The sequence below is a fragment of the Amia ocellicauda genome, chromosome 15 (genome assembly GCF_036373705.1).
Source record: "Amia ocellicauda isolate fAmiCal2 chromosome 15, fAmiCal2.hap1, whole genome shotgun sequence".
Lineage (NCBI taxonomy): Eukaryota > Metazoa > Chordata > Actinopteri > Amiiformes > Amiidae > Amia > Amia ocellicauda.
The window spans coordinates 9,601,968-9,619,283 of NC_089864.1; the positions used below are offsets into that span (position 1 = coordinate 9,601,968).

A 17,316-nucleotide genomic window follows, 5' to 3' on the forward strand; every position below is an offset into this window, starting at 1 on the left:
CACATCTTATTCAATGATTATATAGCAATAACGTATTTTGTATCATGTTGTATCCATCCATACAGACAGACATACTTATATACAATGCAATTAATTTCACAGAAGAGCAAAACTGGCATCTGAATTTACGTATCCATTTTATATAATGCACTACTAGCATTATTTTTTTTTACCTTCCTTTACTTTTGTGTTATCTGCTTTATCCATTCTGTTCACTTCTATAAAACGACTGCGGAGAGTCAATTCAACCTATGCGTCTGTACATTCAACCAAGTTATTTGCCATCATTTTCTCTAATTAAATCGTTGTGTGCTCTCCCTCATTACTCATCCTGTTTTGAACTGAAAAGCTTATATGTCGGAGATGCTGTATTAAAAGTCATGAGAAAGGCTTATTTCCTTGCCAGACAGGAATATGAGAACGCGAAGAAGAAAAAAAAACTCACACGGGCAGGATGGCAACTTTCTTTTTTGAGAAAGGAATGTTGACTTAAGCAAAATATTTTACATCATTAAAGTACAGCTTCGCCTGTGAAAAAGCGTTCTCCTCACTTCCCCCCTAGATACCCGAGCGCTATCTTAAATCTCAATATAATTTTTTTAAATGTCACTGAGGTGTTTTGAAAAGTTCCACACTAAGACCAAGGATTATCTATTTGAGCAGAAAAGCAGAAAGCAATAACTCGCATTACAAAAAGCCGAGCTGAATAGAAACTCATTCAAACATTTTTAATTGCATACTGTACTGTGATTTCCCCCGCCCCCCTTTGTGAAATCAAATTCTAAAATGTGTTTTCTGGTCTTTGTCCAGCACTGTCTGATTTTTGTTTTTTTGCATGCTTTGCTTTATCCCAGCAAGCCAGGGAAATTTGCCATTCTGTTTAAAGATTGCATTGTGCCGAACCACCAGTGTGATCAAGTTAGTGGGAAAACATTTAAAATCAGTCAGAGAGTTAGTCATCGAATGTTGTTCATTAAAATGTTCTTGTGCGGGAGTCTAGGGAGATAAAAAGTAGCCCTGCTAGCCAAGACCTTGAGGGAAATCCAATATCAATGGAACAGAAAAAGGGTTTGAAATGAATAGCATGTTTTTAAAGCAACGGTGGTGAATATATAACAGCCAATCTCTTTTAGGCTTCCCTTAAAGACATAAACAACCCTAATGAACAGTTATTTACAGTGCACAAATGGGTAGTGTTGTGCATCATGTCGTTTGGCTCCTTTGTGCAATGTCAGTGTTTTATCTGCAGATTGAAACAAGCAACAAGTGCAACAGTGAAATCCCTTCTTTCCATTTCAGGTCAAAGGTAAACCACCTGCCAAGCAATCAGACAGCAAATGTATTTATTTATGTGTTTATTTATGTTAATAATAATTGGGTGTTAGCTTGACAGGGATATACACCTTTCATTGAGGTTGTCAGCATGTTAAGACACCCCTTCCCCTGATGTTGCCAACTCTTATCACATACGATGCATGTCAGCTGGAAATTACATTAAAAAAAGATTTCTCCTTTGCCATTTAGCTTCACTCCTTAGGCCTCCCAATAAAATATATGCAAAGAATAAACGGGATGGAGGCATTTATCCACCAATTAGCGGACCTCCCTCAGTGTTCACATCTTCAAATGTCTTGGCTGAAGGAAGCTTCCTTAAAATGTGTAAATTATTATGTACCCCGTGATACTTGACTTTAGCACTGCTTATTTTCCATCTGGCATCAAAAACGAAATGTAAAATGAAGCCTTTTTCTGTCAGGGCGATGCTTTGCACTTCTGAGATGCTTCTACAGCCTCGTTGGTGACACTCGTTTTCAGTCTGGTGAGGAATATCAAAACTATCATGAAAGTATATTTGGATATGCAGCTGTTGTCTCGGCTATAATCAGGCATAAACATCTTGTCGAGAAGAGTTGTTGGAAAGTGTTTGAAAGTGTTCCAAGCTGCCTAAAATTACAAGTATTTGTTCTACTACTTCCTTGGGTTCAGACTTTGATTTATTATTATTATTTACTGTTACTGCTACTACTACCAATATTAATAACTATAGCAATAAAGTAAACTACTTTTTTTAGCAAGATATTAAATAGAGTTTGTGTGTTCGATACATCACTTCAGATGGGGGCACACACGGCAATGGGGCGCAAGGAGATATATGTTTATTATACATCATCTTAAATCAATGAAAGTATACATTCTGAATATCAAATAGCACACATTTTGATACTGATACACAATATGAAAACAAAATAACCTTCTAAATCTCTAGCTATTCCTTCTTTCCAAAAGGGAAGACTAATATCGAGTAGGGAATTGCAGCTCGGTCAGGTTGCATTGCCTGTCATTGACTACATCGAGCGTTTGAAGAATGTTGCATATTGATGGACTGTTCAACCAATCCGAGGTAGAAAGCAATTTCCCAGCTCACCTATCATGTATGACTGACTCTGTTCTTTGCTTTGAATTTCTAATCTTAAAAGGAAATAGGAACTTGAAGTAGTTTGTTGTTTAATGACTCCGGAGAAGTTGTGTTGCTTCAATTAAACACCTGCAACCGATATGGATATTTTGAGAAGATGATCAGGTAGATTTTGTAGCAGCAAGGACATGCAATTAATGTTTTGAAGTGATGCCGTGTCTGGCTCTATTTATGTGGTTTACAACTTGAGTTGGAAGAGACTTCATATTTAAAACTATTTAAGGGTGAATGTAATGAACATGCTTTACAAGGTCTAAGCTTTGTGTTCTGGCATATTATTTTCTTTTTACTTTCAAGACTCCGCTGCCCTTACACGTTGACCTAAAATCTTCTCCTTGGCTCTTGTTCAAGAGTCTCACCTCCATGACATCAGCTCCTGCACTTTGTGGATGCCGTATTAGCAATTACAGTCTCCTCATTCACCATGTAATAGGTGTTTTCTGCACCCTGCTAAGAGGCCTCCATTTACAATTATCTGCTAATTGGAAAACTGTTGAGTGTGGATGATTTAGAACTCTAACAAAAAATTGTTCTCTCTCCTTCTGCTGCCTTGAATCGAGAGATCTTAAAACGGTCCCCCAAATATATTTATCCCTCACTTGCTTTGTAGTTTGTGCGGTAATTGCAGTCCCTCCCTCTCTGTACTGTTTTCTGGTTGGTTCTTTAGTTTACAAGGGTGATAAATCTAAATATGAATAGTGTTTCAAGGGCTGCTGAACCTTCTGAATTGTAATCAGGCTTTTGCAGTGCAAACCCAATATATGGCTTATTATTTCAGTGCTCAGAAGAAATGAAACGTAGATTTTTATCTTGTTAATAAGCCACGGGGATGGGGGGGACTGTTTTTAAAAGCCAGTCACCTGAAAGTGTCAAAAACAGGAGATGGCGATATGATTTAATCAAAGCCCCTTTCTTTTGGAATTCGACACATTCAATTGTTTTCCACAGCCCAGTACGGACCTATTGTTATTTATTTCATTTATGTTTAATTTATTTATATTTGCCTGCAGTTGGGAATATTCTCTAAAGAATACATATTAATATTTCCCTTTTCCCTATGGTGTGCCATACCTTATCTCCTGTTCTTTGATGAATATGTGATTGAGCAACGGTGTAACTTTAGTAAACAGAGCAGAGAAATGCAGCTTTGTGATGCACTTGTGTCTGTTTTTTATTCTCAGCCTTCCTTGAACCCTGAGGGAGGAACAGCATCTGACATAGTGCTTTTAAACCGCTGGAGTGTTCGAAACTATCAAGTGCAACGCGGAGACATCGTCTCAGTATTGTAAGTAATAACTGGGTTTGATTGACAGCTTCCTCAAACAGTGTACTAAAAATGTATTGTCAGGTAAAGACCCACTTGTGAGGATGCATATTCTTGTGAAGCTGATTTGGAATTATGTGCTCACATTCCCCAAAGTTCACTTTATTGTGTTGTGTTTGTCTTGTGTTTAATCCTCTTCTGAAGCACTTCTGCCACATCAGTTTTCAGTTCACTGTAGCATTCTGTTTTCCTCTTCCAACTGTGGCCTTATACAGTGGACTACTTTGTATGAATAGCTTATAGATTGGTTTTCAAAACACAGCATGTCAGTTTAATCCTTAAATAATCAGAATGATTAAAACAGACAAATCTGAATTTTAATCTAGGTGGCAGCCTGAGGTTGTATGAAGGACAGGACAGAAGCTTATTAACGATATTACATGATTGGCATGTCATTTGCTTGTCATGTGTAGACTGATGCATTGGCTAGAAAACTGAAATAATTTCACAGATTGATCTCTTACAGACATTTAATAAAGCCTTTTGATTCTGTAATATACATCAAGCAGTGGATCAACAAAGTCTGTTGCTATGATATTTATAAATATATTTTAGGTATTGGTATTATTATTATTATTATTATTATTATTATTTCTCAAGTGATATACCATTTATGCCTCTGCCATTCTTTGTGTGTGAGTCTAGCTTGATGAGGTCACAGGGCGAGGAAGTTTTCTCTGCTCTGTCAATGTGATCTTTTCAAGTGATGAGAGTAATTGCTCTCACATACTTCAGTATCACCTAATATTTCCTGGCTTCATGGTGTATGAATACAAGTCTGAAAGTATTCACTTGGGGTGGCTTTATCATCACTCTGGAGTAACTAGGCAGTTTTCTCTGAAAGAACAGTTACTCTCTGGCTGATTGAATCAGGAAGCTGTGGCACTTTTATATGCCATTCTTAAAACAGAGTGTCTATTGACGGAGTACTGCAATGACTTTGGGGCTTTGGGCTATTACCAAGATGCCAATTAGCGTTCTTCCTTCAGTGTTGGGCATTGTGTATTCATACATCTTCTTTGTTTTAAATCACCATGGGGCACCAAATGTGCCTTTGCTTTTGGAGGAATCTCTTCTATTCTTTCCTTGTGAATATCTTTGCGTATTTATGCATTTGTTTACTTGTTTGTGTGAATTACATGTGTTAAGGAAATATAAACAACAGTTTTAAAAGTATATTACACAAATGCAACTGAATGCATATAAGACATTAAAAGTTATCCGCAGATATAGCTTCAACATCATTTTAATTATGTTATATTTATTTATTTATTTGATTTTGTGGTGTTTAATTTCCCTCATGTATGTTTTGAAATCTTTGATACAAAATTAAGGGTAAAGGCGTCTGCTCATAAATTAATTAATAAATAAATACATACATACATACATACATACATACATACATACATACATATAATATACCTAAAGCAGGAATACTCACTTCAAGGTGTTGTTATAGCCTTTCTCACCCATTGGTTTGTCCAAAAAGCATTGCTAAAATCGTTCAGAATCCTCAAAGATGCTTGACAGAGCTTGAAAGTCTATAGTTTGCTCAATGGTCTGAGTCATCCAGAATCACAAGGTTAAATGTCTGGGGTCTGCAAGGCAAGAGATTTCTATTGGATATCTCGGTAATCTTTTGCTGCTGAAGACATCATTTGCTTCCAGTGATTTAAATGGGATTAAGCAAATGTCATAAAGAAAAAAGTTGTTTCCACAATACTTCAGATTCTTGGTACAATGTCAAATCCATTGGCCCGAGACACAAAAAGCTTGATTTTCATAGTCTTTTGTTTGATATTACTGTTGAGTTTTAAGTTGTCTTTAAAAGTGACCATGATAATCCTCAATAGCATTTATGTAATTAATTGTATTTAGAAGAGAATACAATTTAATTATAGTGTTTTCACTATAAACAATGAAATCCTGCCCAAGGTTTTTGTATATAAAAGCACTCACTACAATAACTTTTTGTACATTCTTTTTTATGGCCTTTCACACATACTTTTCGGTCCTTTTGAATAATGGTTTGTCTATAGATTGTAGTTGCCTTTATATGGTCTTTTTGAGGTTAAATAATATATACATACAGGCTGAGTTGAGTTGGAGTTTAGTTTTTATATTGGAGTATATTTAATTATTTGTTCATTCATTCATTCATTCATTCATTCATTCATTCATATGAAGCTTCACATTTAATGGTGCAATTCCTCAGTGAGCATTATGCTATCAGTTTTCCATTTCTACTATTGCCCAAAGATGGCACTGTCTCCCTGCAGGGGATATTCTGAACAGGTCACAGAAAATGTGCCATTCAATTTTCTAAAAACAAATTGTAGTTTGTTTATTATTTTTTATTTCAAAGACAAGATATACAGAACAGCAACAAGGATTTGTCAGCATGGCATGTGCCTGTTGTGTAGCAAAGTGTCTGTGTGTAATGCCAATACATACAATGCTGTATGAGCATTCTCTCCAACACCCCTCTGGAATAGCCATTACATTTTTCAGTACTCAAACCTTTAATGGGTAAAGAAGACACAAAGAGGTGATGATAATATTTTTTTTTCTTTCTTTTTCTTTCCTGCACTATCGAACACATACCACAAACATACTGATTGTTTGATTGTATGCGATGGTGAGGTAACTGTAATTATTTTCTTGTCACAAAATCATCTCTTTGGTCTTTAGCTTAATCCTCTCGGTGAAGTGAACAGCAAAAAATAAGTAAAATGGCAAACACCAGAATTGTTCAACTACCATCCCTCAATTTGGGGGTCATATCTGCCATGATTCTTTATGATATGTGGCAATACACTTTCTGTCAGGAATTGCTGATCTCTGAGTGGGGAACAATGCATCAAGTTCTCAATTGACTTATGAAGAATTGATCGGCCCTGTTTGCTCAACAAATAAGAAAAGAACTAATCCCAGCATGGTCTGCTTTTGTTTCTTTAAGGTAATAAGAGAATCATTTGGAGACCGGCTATCCATTCTCTTATTTAATCTTGCTAGACAGACGTATTAAAGCACATACGCAAAAGAATTGCAAAATGTAAGTTGTGCTACATCACCCGCTTTATCACACGAACGTGTCGTTTGAAAGGTATTGTCTCTTTATACTGAGACAGTGTCTTCCTTTGTCTCGGTGAAAACATCTTATCCTGTTTTTCAATTTCAATGTGTTGTTATTGCAGAAAAATCTCTAATTCCCAAACTTACTTGGTATTCATTTGGAAAACACATAGTTATACACAGAATAGTTCATGTCACTGAGTATCATCTTATTTGCAGAATATGCTTTTTTAAGCAACTGATAAGGAACTATTTATATTTAATGCTTATGATGGTCTTCTTTATTAATTCTATTTCTTGTATGTGGTGCTCTAAAGGAAACTATGGGATGTTAGGTTAAAATCACCTACAACTTTATAAATTGCATAATTAACAATCAATTAAAAACACAAACAAACTATATAATTGGGCCACATTGAAGGTATTGTTTTTAAGTGGATAACATGATAAGTAACCTCGCAATAATGGTAGCTTGGCAGTTTTCTTTGCTATACAATTTAGTTTTCTATTCAGTTTTTATTATATATATATACATTGTACATTTTAAAACAGATGAATATATATTTTGAGAAAAAAAAAACACACAAAAGGAGGTAATCTCAATCTTGGGTGTTAAAAATGTGTTTTATTATTGACGAAGTTTGACTAAATCCCTAATCAACATGTGTATAACAGAAGGGGTGGGTGGGGAGAAAGTGAACAAAGGACATTATTTCTGTCTTAAAGCCATTCCTACCAGCATTTAATTTAACACTGTGAAGGCTGGAGAACAAAGACCGAAATGCTATGCTCTGATTGCATGGTTAAGTACTTTAGCGCAATAAGTAGTGTTCTTCTAGTCTTTGTAATCAAGCGGTGCCGAATCGAGTTCCTCCGCAGCCCACACCTCCTTTTCACTCCGAGCTTGGCAGATCCAGTTGGGCCTGAACCGTGACCAAACCCCATTGTTTCTGCTGACTTCCGACTTTATTTATTTATTTCATTAGTTTGTCAAATGAGGAGCCTGAGCCTCTAAGATGCTTACGAGACACTGAGCCTGCAATCTTGACTCTGCAGCAGTGCGTCTTAGGCAACAGCACAAGGTTCCTCTTAACCACAGCAGGCCGGGAAAGCGACTGTGGCGACGGTGGTCGGCTCCCGGCTCGTGAATTCAGGGCGTAGCGCTCTGTGTGGAGAGATAATGAACGGCCCCAGAACTTTCCCCCCATCAACGACAGCAGGAGCTTGAGGTTCCCGTTTCTCTCCTCTGTTGTGAGTGTTTAAGCAGAGCAGGCTTTGACACCAAATTGATTGTCTTTTGTTGTTGGAGAAATGTACTGTGTTACATTTTATTTGTGTGTTTTCGGTGAGAATTCTTCTTCACTCAGTAGATTGCATGTTATTGTTGGTTAAATCTATTGCATGTACTCCAAATCTTAATAGTTTTCAAGAGAGCTTCCATGGAAACTGAAAGGGACGTTATCCTAAAATAGTTACTTGGATGCTTTTGTTTTTGCTCTTCGCACACTTACAGCACAGTAGTCTGATATTTATCAGCAGGAGAATTTGAGAATAAGCGTGAAGGGAGAGAGGCCTTTCTTCACATCAAGGTTTGCCTGGATCCTACGGTTTATGTCTGACACAGTGTTCAACACATTTTTCAAGGTTACCTTCTGCAGAGGCTAAGGGGACACACAGATATTTTTTCTGTTGCTTTTACATATGTTACACAAGACCTGGGTTCATCAAGGTAAGGCATTACAACAGACAATGATGCTCTCTCTTCATTTGAAATGGCTTGATTCTTATTACAATGTGATGTTTTGCCATCCAATCTCCTGATAAGATCATGATTGTGGTCTAAATTGATCTGATTAACTATAGGCTGAAACTAATAATTGAGTCACAGATAGTCCTCATACATCTTTATGATGTTTGCTGTAAGTAAATAATATACACTTGTATATATATATCTGTTGAAAACGTACGCCGAACATAGTGTTTTAAGATGTCTGTTTGAAATACACTGTTTTCTGTTTCTTACTCTTTCATCTGTGGTAATGCAGTCTGAAATTGACAGATGTGTCTGTTGAATCTGTATCATTCTGTATTCTGTTTATTTATTTATTGATTTATTGCAGGGTAAAAGCTTTTGTTTGAGTGTTCTTGAAGAGAAATGTGCAGACAATACAGATTTACCTTTAAAAGACTGAAAGTATTTGGATATGTCTTTAAGAAAATGTAGAAAGTGTTGGAGTGCCTTTGTTAGGGGTCTGTTAAATAGAGAGCGTGAAGGCATCTAGATAAAAATCAGACTGTTCTATTTTCAATAAAGTGTGTATCTGTACTGTCCTTTTATTGCCCCATCTGGTCAATTCTGCCATGTTTACCAAGGGTCCACAACATGCCTACTTTTGGTTTCACATGTTGGTTTGTCATTCATTGTACAAAGTTATATTTTCAAGGAACCCATTCCACTGTATCTGCATTTGCACTCAATGCTGCTTCTGTACTCCACAAGTGCGTTGTTTACTGAATGTAATAAACCCACGCAAATATAATTACTGCTACCATGTACTGAATTAGAAAACATAAAACCTGACATTTTTAATTGCTTAAGGCCCCCACATACAACGTTGTGCTATTGATATTCATTGAGTTTAATAAGCAGTGCGGCACCTTGTGTTTAGTTTCTTGACGCATGCCTTCAGGTTCGCTGCTGTGCCCTTTGTGGCCTTTATAATTTAAACTGTTTTGTCAAGCTGGGGATGACAATGATCATAAACAGACTGAGAATCAGTGGTTCAATAGAAAAACGTGCTTCGTTACTCCGCTAATCATTGCTTTTGCAAAGGTTCTAACGTATGAATATGCCGTGCTAGCTAAAATTCCTTTTCTGCTCAGGAGGAGGCGAGAGTAGCCTTGAAATATCCTGTAATAAGCTGTGGCTGAATTTAATTTTCATTGTTTCCAGCGTGGGTGTTTGCAGGTCAATTGCAGTGTCTTTCTGTGGTTATCGCACCGCAAGTGCTTTTTAACAGCAGTTCTTCTACTACTGATTACCATGCCCCCACACAAAGGATGTGAACTGTGACGCCCCAGCACCGATCATCTGCCCATGAACGCTACTTACCGGCCTGCCCTTTTCAGGGCTGTGTTCATAGTCTGTGCCAGCGTGTGAGTCAAGTACACTTGGCTTGCCAGTCTTTATCGGCTGGCCATAAACGGGCAACTTCCATCTTCAAAGTCACCCAAACTGTTTCCACTTAGTTTAGAAAGAAAAACCTTGAGATAGTCAGTGTAGTTTCTGTCACAGTTTCAGTCTGATTGGATGCTCATCTCTTGGTGACCCAGCAAGGATGTGATAGTTGACCACATCTCTGAAGGTCATTTTGCTTAAACCTAAATCTGTGAGTGTAACTGCGAGAAAACTGTTCCAGATGGACTTCTTAAAATCTGCATTATATCCCGAAATAGCGTGGATCTGGGGTTAAATGAATGGCTATTGATGTAAGGGAGTGAGACATTATCTACCCATTGAGAGGTGGGATATGTGAGTGAAATTGAATTTTGATAAGCCAGCAGAGGAACCAGGAGTAACAATACCGAGTGACACATTGAACCGTGCGAGGCCTGGGCATCTGTCATTAATTTTCATTTTCCATTCCTCCCTTACTTTCGATAAGATCTATTGACAATAGGTGTTCGGTATGCTTCATACTCCAGCTCCAGTTTCTTGACTATATCTCGCCGAATCTAGAAGAAGCTGCCCTTTAACATGCCTGCCGTTAACCTCTTACTCTCCCTAATGCCACAAATCTGTTGAAAAACTGTTCTACTGTAGCAAGGGTATAACCTTTGTATTTGCCCTTAATGTTAGCACTAAATTACTCAAGATTTCAAATGCACTTATCCGTTACTTACATTTCCCTTCAGCTCTCAAGTTTTATTTATTACGAACTTTCAAGGCCAAAATTATGTTTACTGGCACTGATCTTTGTTTAGTGTGTTGTGTGGCTATATATCTTAAGGTGTCATTGACTTCAAATAAACAAAAGAGCCCACACATCTTCATCAATTTAACACCACAGTGCCACAGACTTATTTGTCTTGCATATAAAACAGCAGAGGAGTTCCATATCAGCGCTATAAAATAGTCTTGAGCATGACAGTGGTAAAAAAAAAACAGCTTACAGTTCTCAGTCATTCAAAGACTATAATGTATCTATGTAGTATGTTCTTACTTTTAAAGAAAAAACTTTACTTTTAATTAAGGTTATAATAAACTTAGAAAAAAGGAGAATCGTCTACAATTAAAATGATCCCTCTGAATTATATTCTGAGGGGTACTTTTATGATGCCTTCCCAAATATTCTCTCTTGACACACTGTCATTTTCCTCTGGTTGTGCCAAGAAAAATGATTAAAGTAGGCATACAGTGTGTAATTTTAATGGATGCCCTTTGTGCCTTCGGTTACATAAGATACCTTTTTAATTAACAGCTCCTTTTCTGATCCTACTAACGGTAGGGCAAAATAAAAACCATCTTGTATAGATATCCAATCTTATAAAACACAGCAATGAATGTGTTTTTTCTTGTAACTTGGTACAATTTATATGTTTTGTTCCTCACACTTTTTTCCTCCAACAGATACTATTTCATTATCACCTTTTGACTGCACTCACATTAGAAATATAAGTTGCTCTGCCATTGTTCCTCTAACGGGTTGAGTCACAACGGATTTGAGCCGAAGACACACAATGGAATGAAAAACTCAAGTTCGGTGTCAAATGAAAAAGCACAGATATTTTGCACCATGAGAAATGTGCTTTTAGGGAACGGATGCATGTTTCTGGCTTCGATGAGTGAATTTGAAAAGTAGGCTCAAGCTACTTATTTAAAATAATAACAATATAATAATAATAATAATAACAATAATAATTAATTAGTTAGCTGAATAAAGTTGTAGCTGCTGTCTTCATGAGTGAACAAGTACTACTACCAGGGTGATATTTTATTCAACTATTTCTTTAATTGTGTATTTGAATTCCTAGTCCAATATGTCACACTCCTTCTCCTGTGACCCCCAAGGTGATGAATAGACTGCCTATATATCTAGCCTATATTAAAAAAAACAATACCCTGAGCACTTCCATACATCGCCATGTGATATTCATAGGTTTTCTTGGTATAGCAGATCATTCTGTGTTAATGTTTCCTTTTTTTCACATTCTGTGTGCTGCGTTTCTGGGCATCTCCAAGGTGTTTGTGCGAGACATTTAATCAATGCTGCTTAAAATTATATTCCTGCATTGTGGCTTTCTGAGAATTCGTTTGATATCGTGCGGGCATACCCTTTCCTTAAACATTTCAGGATGATGAATGAATATCCTCAGTTTTAACCTGTGATAGTCAATATAACCTTACTGTAAATATTTCCCAGTGGGACAGTTTCACGCTGAGGTAATGTCCTTACTGGCATTATAAGATATGTATTCTTTTCCCATGGATTTTAATTATGTAAGTACCTTTATGGTCTGCTACAGCTGACCTAATGTTTTAAGCTTTGTACCACGTCAACCCTAAGGCCAGCTTAGAAAGTTATCTAATGAGGCATCATAAATATTAATTGCTGGATGTTACAGCAAAGAATTCTTTCAACAGTTCATGCTTAAGCTGGTAAAGTGAATTGTGCTTATTCTTCAAAAGAATTCATTTAAGCCTTAATTGCTGGACTTAAAACAGAAAGGCCAAGGCATGGATGAATGTGAGTGTGCTATTAATATGTTTTTCGAGCAGTTTTATTACTCTTGTTGCCATATATTTTATTCATGACTTAGGGTGCAGCCCCGCATAAAAAATTACTAGCAAATAGAGAAAAATCATAGAGGTCATTACTCACTGCACTTCTCCTTCGCTTCAAAGCAGGGCAAATCCATGCCCCATAGCCTCAGAGAACAAATGATAATGATATGAGGGATCATTTCAAGAACTGGATTCTTCAGATCTGTGAAGCCTCACTTATCACACATGGATAGAGCTCGGAAACTAATTTTCGCTAAATCTCTATCTTATGGCCACGCTAATTAAATCACCCCACGGGAGGGTAGCCTTTTTTCATTAAAAACCTCCTCCTGTTTAACATTAGATGCATGAGTCAACTGTTTTAGCAGAAACCACTCCGCTTAATTTTTTTTAATGTGTGAAATTAAAGAAATGTACATGCTAAAATGTGCGTGGTTGTATCAGCCTACTGCTGAAAATAGCTGCAGGGGCAATAAACTACAGCCACTCCTTTTTTGGCTCCGTTGCTCGTATATGCAGGAGCACATTCAGTCTTTGTCCGATGCCTGTTATCATCTGTGATAAATGGATGTTACAGTTAAGGTAAACATTTAAAAATAAATACAACATAGATAGGTTTCCTAAGGTTGAGGTGTTTTGTTCAGAAGAGCTGATCTGAAGTGCTCGGGTGTAAGGGGACATTTAAACTCAGCAGCACCACCACCAGCGTTGAATTCCCAAGCTGCGTTATATGTCAGCATGAGAAGGGATAGTCATCGTCACAGTGACCTTCTGAGACAGTAAGCGACACAAAACAAGGAGATATACGCTTTTATTTGTGGGAGGAAAGCAGGTCCAGTTTCAGGATTAAATTGTGTATTTTACTCAAACCTTAGTTGGAGTTGGTGGTATTCAGTGGCAGGATAGTGGGATCAACTTTTGTCCACTGATCCTTTGGGTATCTGGGTATTCAATGAGATGGGATGCCTCACATTTAACCGAAAAAACCTGTAGATTGTCTAATGGTTTAAAGGAGTGGACTTACTTATCCCAGCTTTGTGTACATTCATGATGAAGAAAAATAATCCCACTGTTCTGCATATTGATCAACTTATTTAGATGACCTTATGATCTTAAACTTGTTAGATCAATATATCTGTAACATATGTAGCCAGGCATGGAAGTAGTATAGTTATGGTATAATTATTCCACATCTTCTGTTAGGTACAGAAAATTGTGTCTTCTTATTTGACACATTTTTATTTACACATGTATTGGCAATTAAAGAAAAGGTTTAGATGACAGAATATGGTGTTGACATTGCACAAATGGAAACACACAGGAGTTTATCCCCACCAAACAGGAAAATAAAACTATCAGTTGGATATAATGGCTTTTTACATGCCCAGAAGGTAACTTGCTTATATCAGTACAAGATATCCCTCTTCATCGTGTGGCATCTATTTTTGAAAACATCAAAGAAAGATTTATGGCATTGCAAACAGTTTCAGAGCATATGTCAACTTCTGAATGGAAATTAACTTAGATTTTTCCCCTCTTCTCCCTATTCTTATTTTCCATTAATATAACGCCTCAGCTTAAGCCCAAACAGATTTCGCAGGCAGGTAATTCATTTGACATATTTAGGCCATGATGAAAGTACGAAATTATAACCTGCCGTGTGAATAAGAAAATCTTTGCTTTCATGTAATTGTTACCAGATGAACATAATTTAAAATATTTTATTTCTTGATTTAAATGTCATTGTAGTCCTTCTCGTCCTGACAAGAACTCGATCTAGGCTTACCTCACTCATACAAATATGTAAAATTAGGTTCTTCTTCCATTAAGAGGGTCACTGGAGTGACACATTGACTTTGTTCATCATATAATGCAACTGCAGAGCATATAACGCTAAGGATGTACAATTAACACATTTTAAAATCGATATAACAAATAACAGAAGAAAACAATGCCTTTAATCTCGCAATAGTTGCTAACATACAATTGTCAGTTGCTCTTACAAATTGTGCTACTCTTAAAACATTGTAGTAAAAGGTGAAATGATAACCCTGTGTGCATAACCCTGCCTGATGTTGGAAGGTGCTGGAACAAATGTGGTTGACTGATCTATTGAGCGATCAAGCGGTTGTGAAGGAACACCAGCTCAGGAGAACAACCTACTTGTTTAAGGAAAATTAGCTGATGCGTTGACTAATGTGTGGGATTTGGAAGAATGATTAATTTTCCTTTCTTCGTCTATATATGTGTACATAAATCTAAAAATAAGTATGCGAGGACATTTTCTTTTTTAAATGTTCCCTTCTGATGTGCAAGCTAAGATGGGAGGGAAGGTTGACTTTCGTAGTGAGGTGGTAGGATGTTTTCCTGAACTGTTGTTTTGTGGACATGAGTTTTGGCAAAGTTGTGCTGTTCACTACAGTTTGCTTTGGCACTTATGCACAGATGTGGAGTTGTGTGACTACCATTACAGCTGTTAATTACTATTATTAATAATATTGTTATTATGTTCTCGTATAATTCCCTTACCCCCTTGAATAATTCATGCTCTGACACCCTTTTATGTTGATGCTTTAACGTGGCTATATACTCTTCAGTATTGTGGTTTCAAATACATTTTCTCCACCCCTTGTGAGTACAAAACAAAGAGGACAACTTAAGATGTTTGATGCATGGTCAGCAATGACTTCTCCTTAATCAAGGTACTTTGGTTTAGGTATCAAGATCTGCTTATTAGATTTGAAAGTGAGAGTAGCAGTTTGCACAAAGACCCTTCTCAGAAAACATCTGCTGGCTGTGCTAGTAACCTAAGGATTCTTAATTTACACCATTTCACACTTGTTACTGGAGGAGGTTGTGAAATGAGGACACAAATGGCACAAGAAATCTGGTAACCTAGGTAGCATATTATTTTAATATGAGAACAGCATCCCATAAAAGCAGAATGGAGCAGCAGAAAATTGCCTGTAATAAGGTAACCAGAAAAACCTAATGCAGATTTTAATAGCCAGATTGACACACACAATTTGCATCTTTTTAAAATGAAAATGAATATAACGCATTGTACATTGGGCCAATTTAATGGTGTCTGTAATAAATGCGGTACTTTTAATAAAATATTTTGAACAGTACTTTGCCTCAGGTTTTATTTGATTGTATTGTTTGTACTGTGGCTCTAGGAATTATTCACCCCCCTTGGACTTTTTCACATTTTGTTTGATTTGCTCAACATACTCAACAATTTCAATGTGGGGAAAAATGGATCTGGGGTGAAAATATGGAAAAAATAATAAAAACTAGAAATGTGTTCATTAGAGAAGTATTCACCCCCTTTGCTATGACAATCCTAAATAAGCTCAGATGCAACCGATTGCCTTCAGCATTCACACAATATGTCAAATGGACTCTTTCTGTGTGCCGTTAAAGTGTTTCACATGGTTTCGAATGAAATACACCTGTCTCTGTAAGGTCCCACAGTTAGGTAGTACATTCAAAGCAAAGATACTTCCATGAATACCAAGGAGCTTTCAAAACAACTCCTGTAGAAACCTGTGTTAAAGCACAGATCAGGGAAGGGGTATAAAAAGATTTCCAAGGCGTGAATACCCCTTGGAGCACAGTCAAGTCAATCATTAAAGACATTTGGCACCAACCAGAATCTCCTTAGAGCTATACAAAATATAGACTGAGGGGGTGAATACTTCTCTAACCAAGACATTTCAGTATTTTCCATTAACTGCTGTTTCACAATGAAATGCATCTTGCCTCTTCTTTTAAATGCATAAAATATGAAAAAGTACAAGGGGGGTGAATGTATGTATTTATGTTATTGTTATTTTTAAACCTTGAATATGGTAGGTTCCTCCAAGGGACTTAATTTCTAGGTTTTGCACGCCTTTCATTCACAAACATGATATATTGGAACACATATGCCTTTTTATAAATAGAATACTCTTGGTTCAGCTATATTTAGAAGTGTTATTTTCCTGGGAATGTTCAGAAGCCTTTTCCAATTGTAATGCATATCAAGCTCTATACATCTCTCCATAATATCAGATCTTATTTATATGTTGCGTTAGGAGTAAATATAGCAATGCTTTTGAATCAAGGGGAAAAGACACATTACAGATGTCGTGTTGTAACTGGCTATCTTGTTCTCTACTGGTTAGCAGCAGGAGGTAGGCATATCACAACATTGTGTCCAGGAAAAATGCATGCACTCTTGAGTTGTACTGTCCTAGCAACTTTTACTGGAGCAGATTTAGGCTGATAATCTCCAGAAACCTTGAAAACGATCTGATTTTGGCTCTCCTGTTTTTCTCAGGCTTGTTCTCCACCATGATGGCAAATCTGCCTTTGTTACACCCATATCACAATTAGTTTTAGAGCGATTGCTTCTTGGCCAAACGGGAAAGGATATCTGCTGAAGATTGGAGAATCTGAGGCTAGAGGATTCCAGAACCTGAGCTCCTTAATCAAATACTTCTTAGCACTCCAGTATGGCTTATAAGTTGCATTTTATTTTGTTGCAGCTCAGACTAAATGTATATATCTTACGTATGGCCACCTACTTTCTGAAGCAGAAACGCCAGCACATACTTTACAGGCTTGTAATCTGGTGGCCACCTAGATACAGCCAAGACATTTCAAATGTAA

At 36.9% G+C, this 17,316-nt stretch overlaps 1 protein-coding gene across 3 annotated transcripts in view; it reads left to right on the forward strand.

Moving 5' to 3' along the window:
• immp2l (inner mitochondrial membrane peptidase subunit 2) overlaps nt 1-17,316 on the forward strand; it is a 273,233-nt gene that overhangs the window by 25,071 nt on the left and 230,846 nt on the right. For all 3 annotated transcript variants that reach the window (XM_066724069.1, XM_066724071.1, XM_066724070.1), the window contains exon 3: nt 3,658-3,761. In XM_066724069.1, the coding sequence (XP_066580166.1) occupies nt 3,658-3,761 (104 nt within the window). The remainder of the gene's footprint in view (nt 1-3,657; nt 3,762-17,316) is intronic.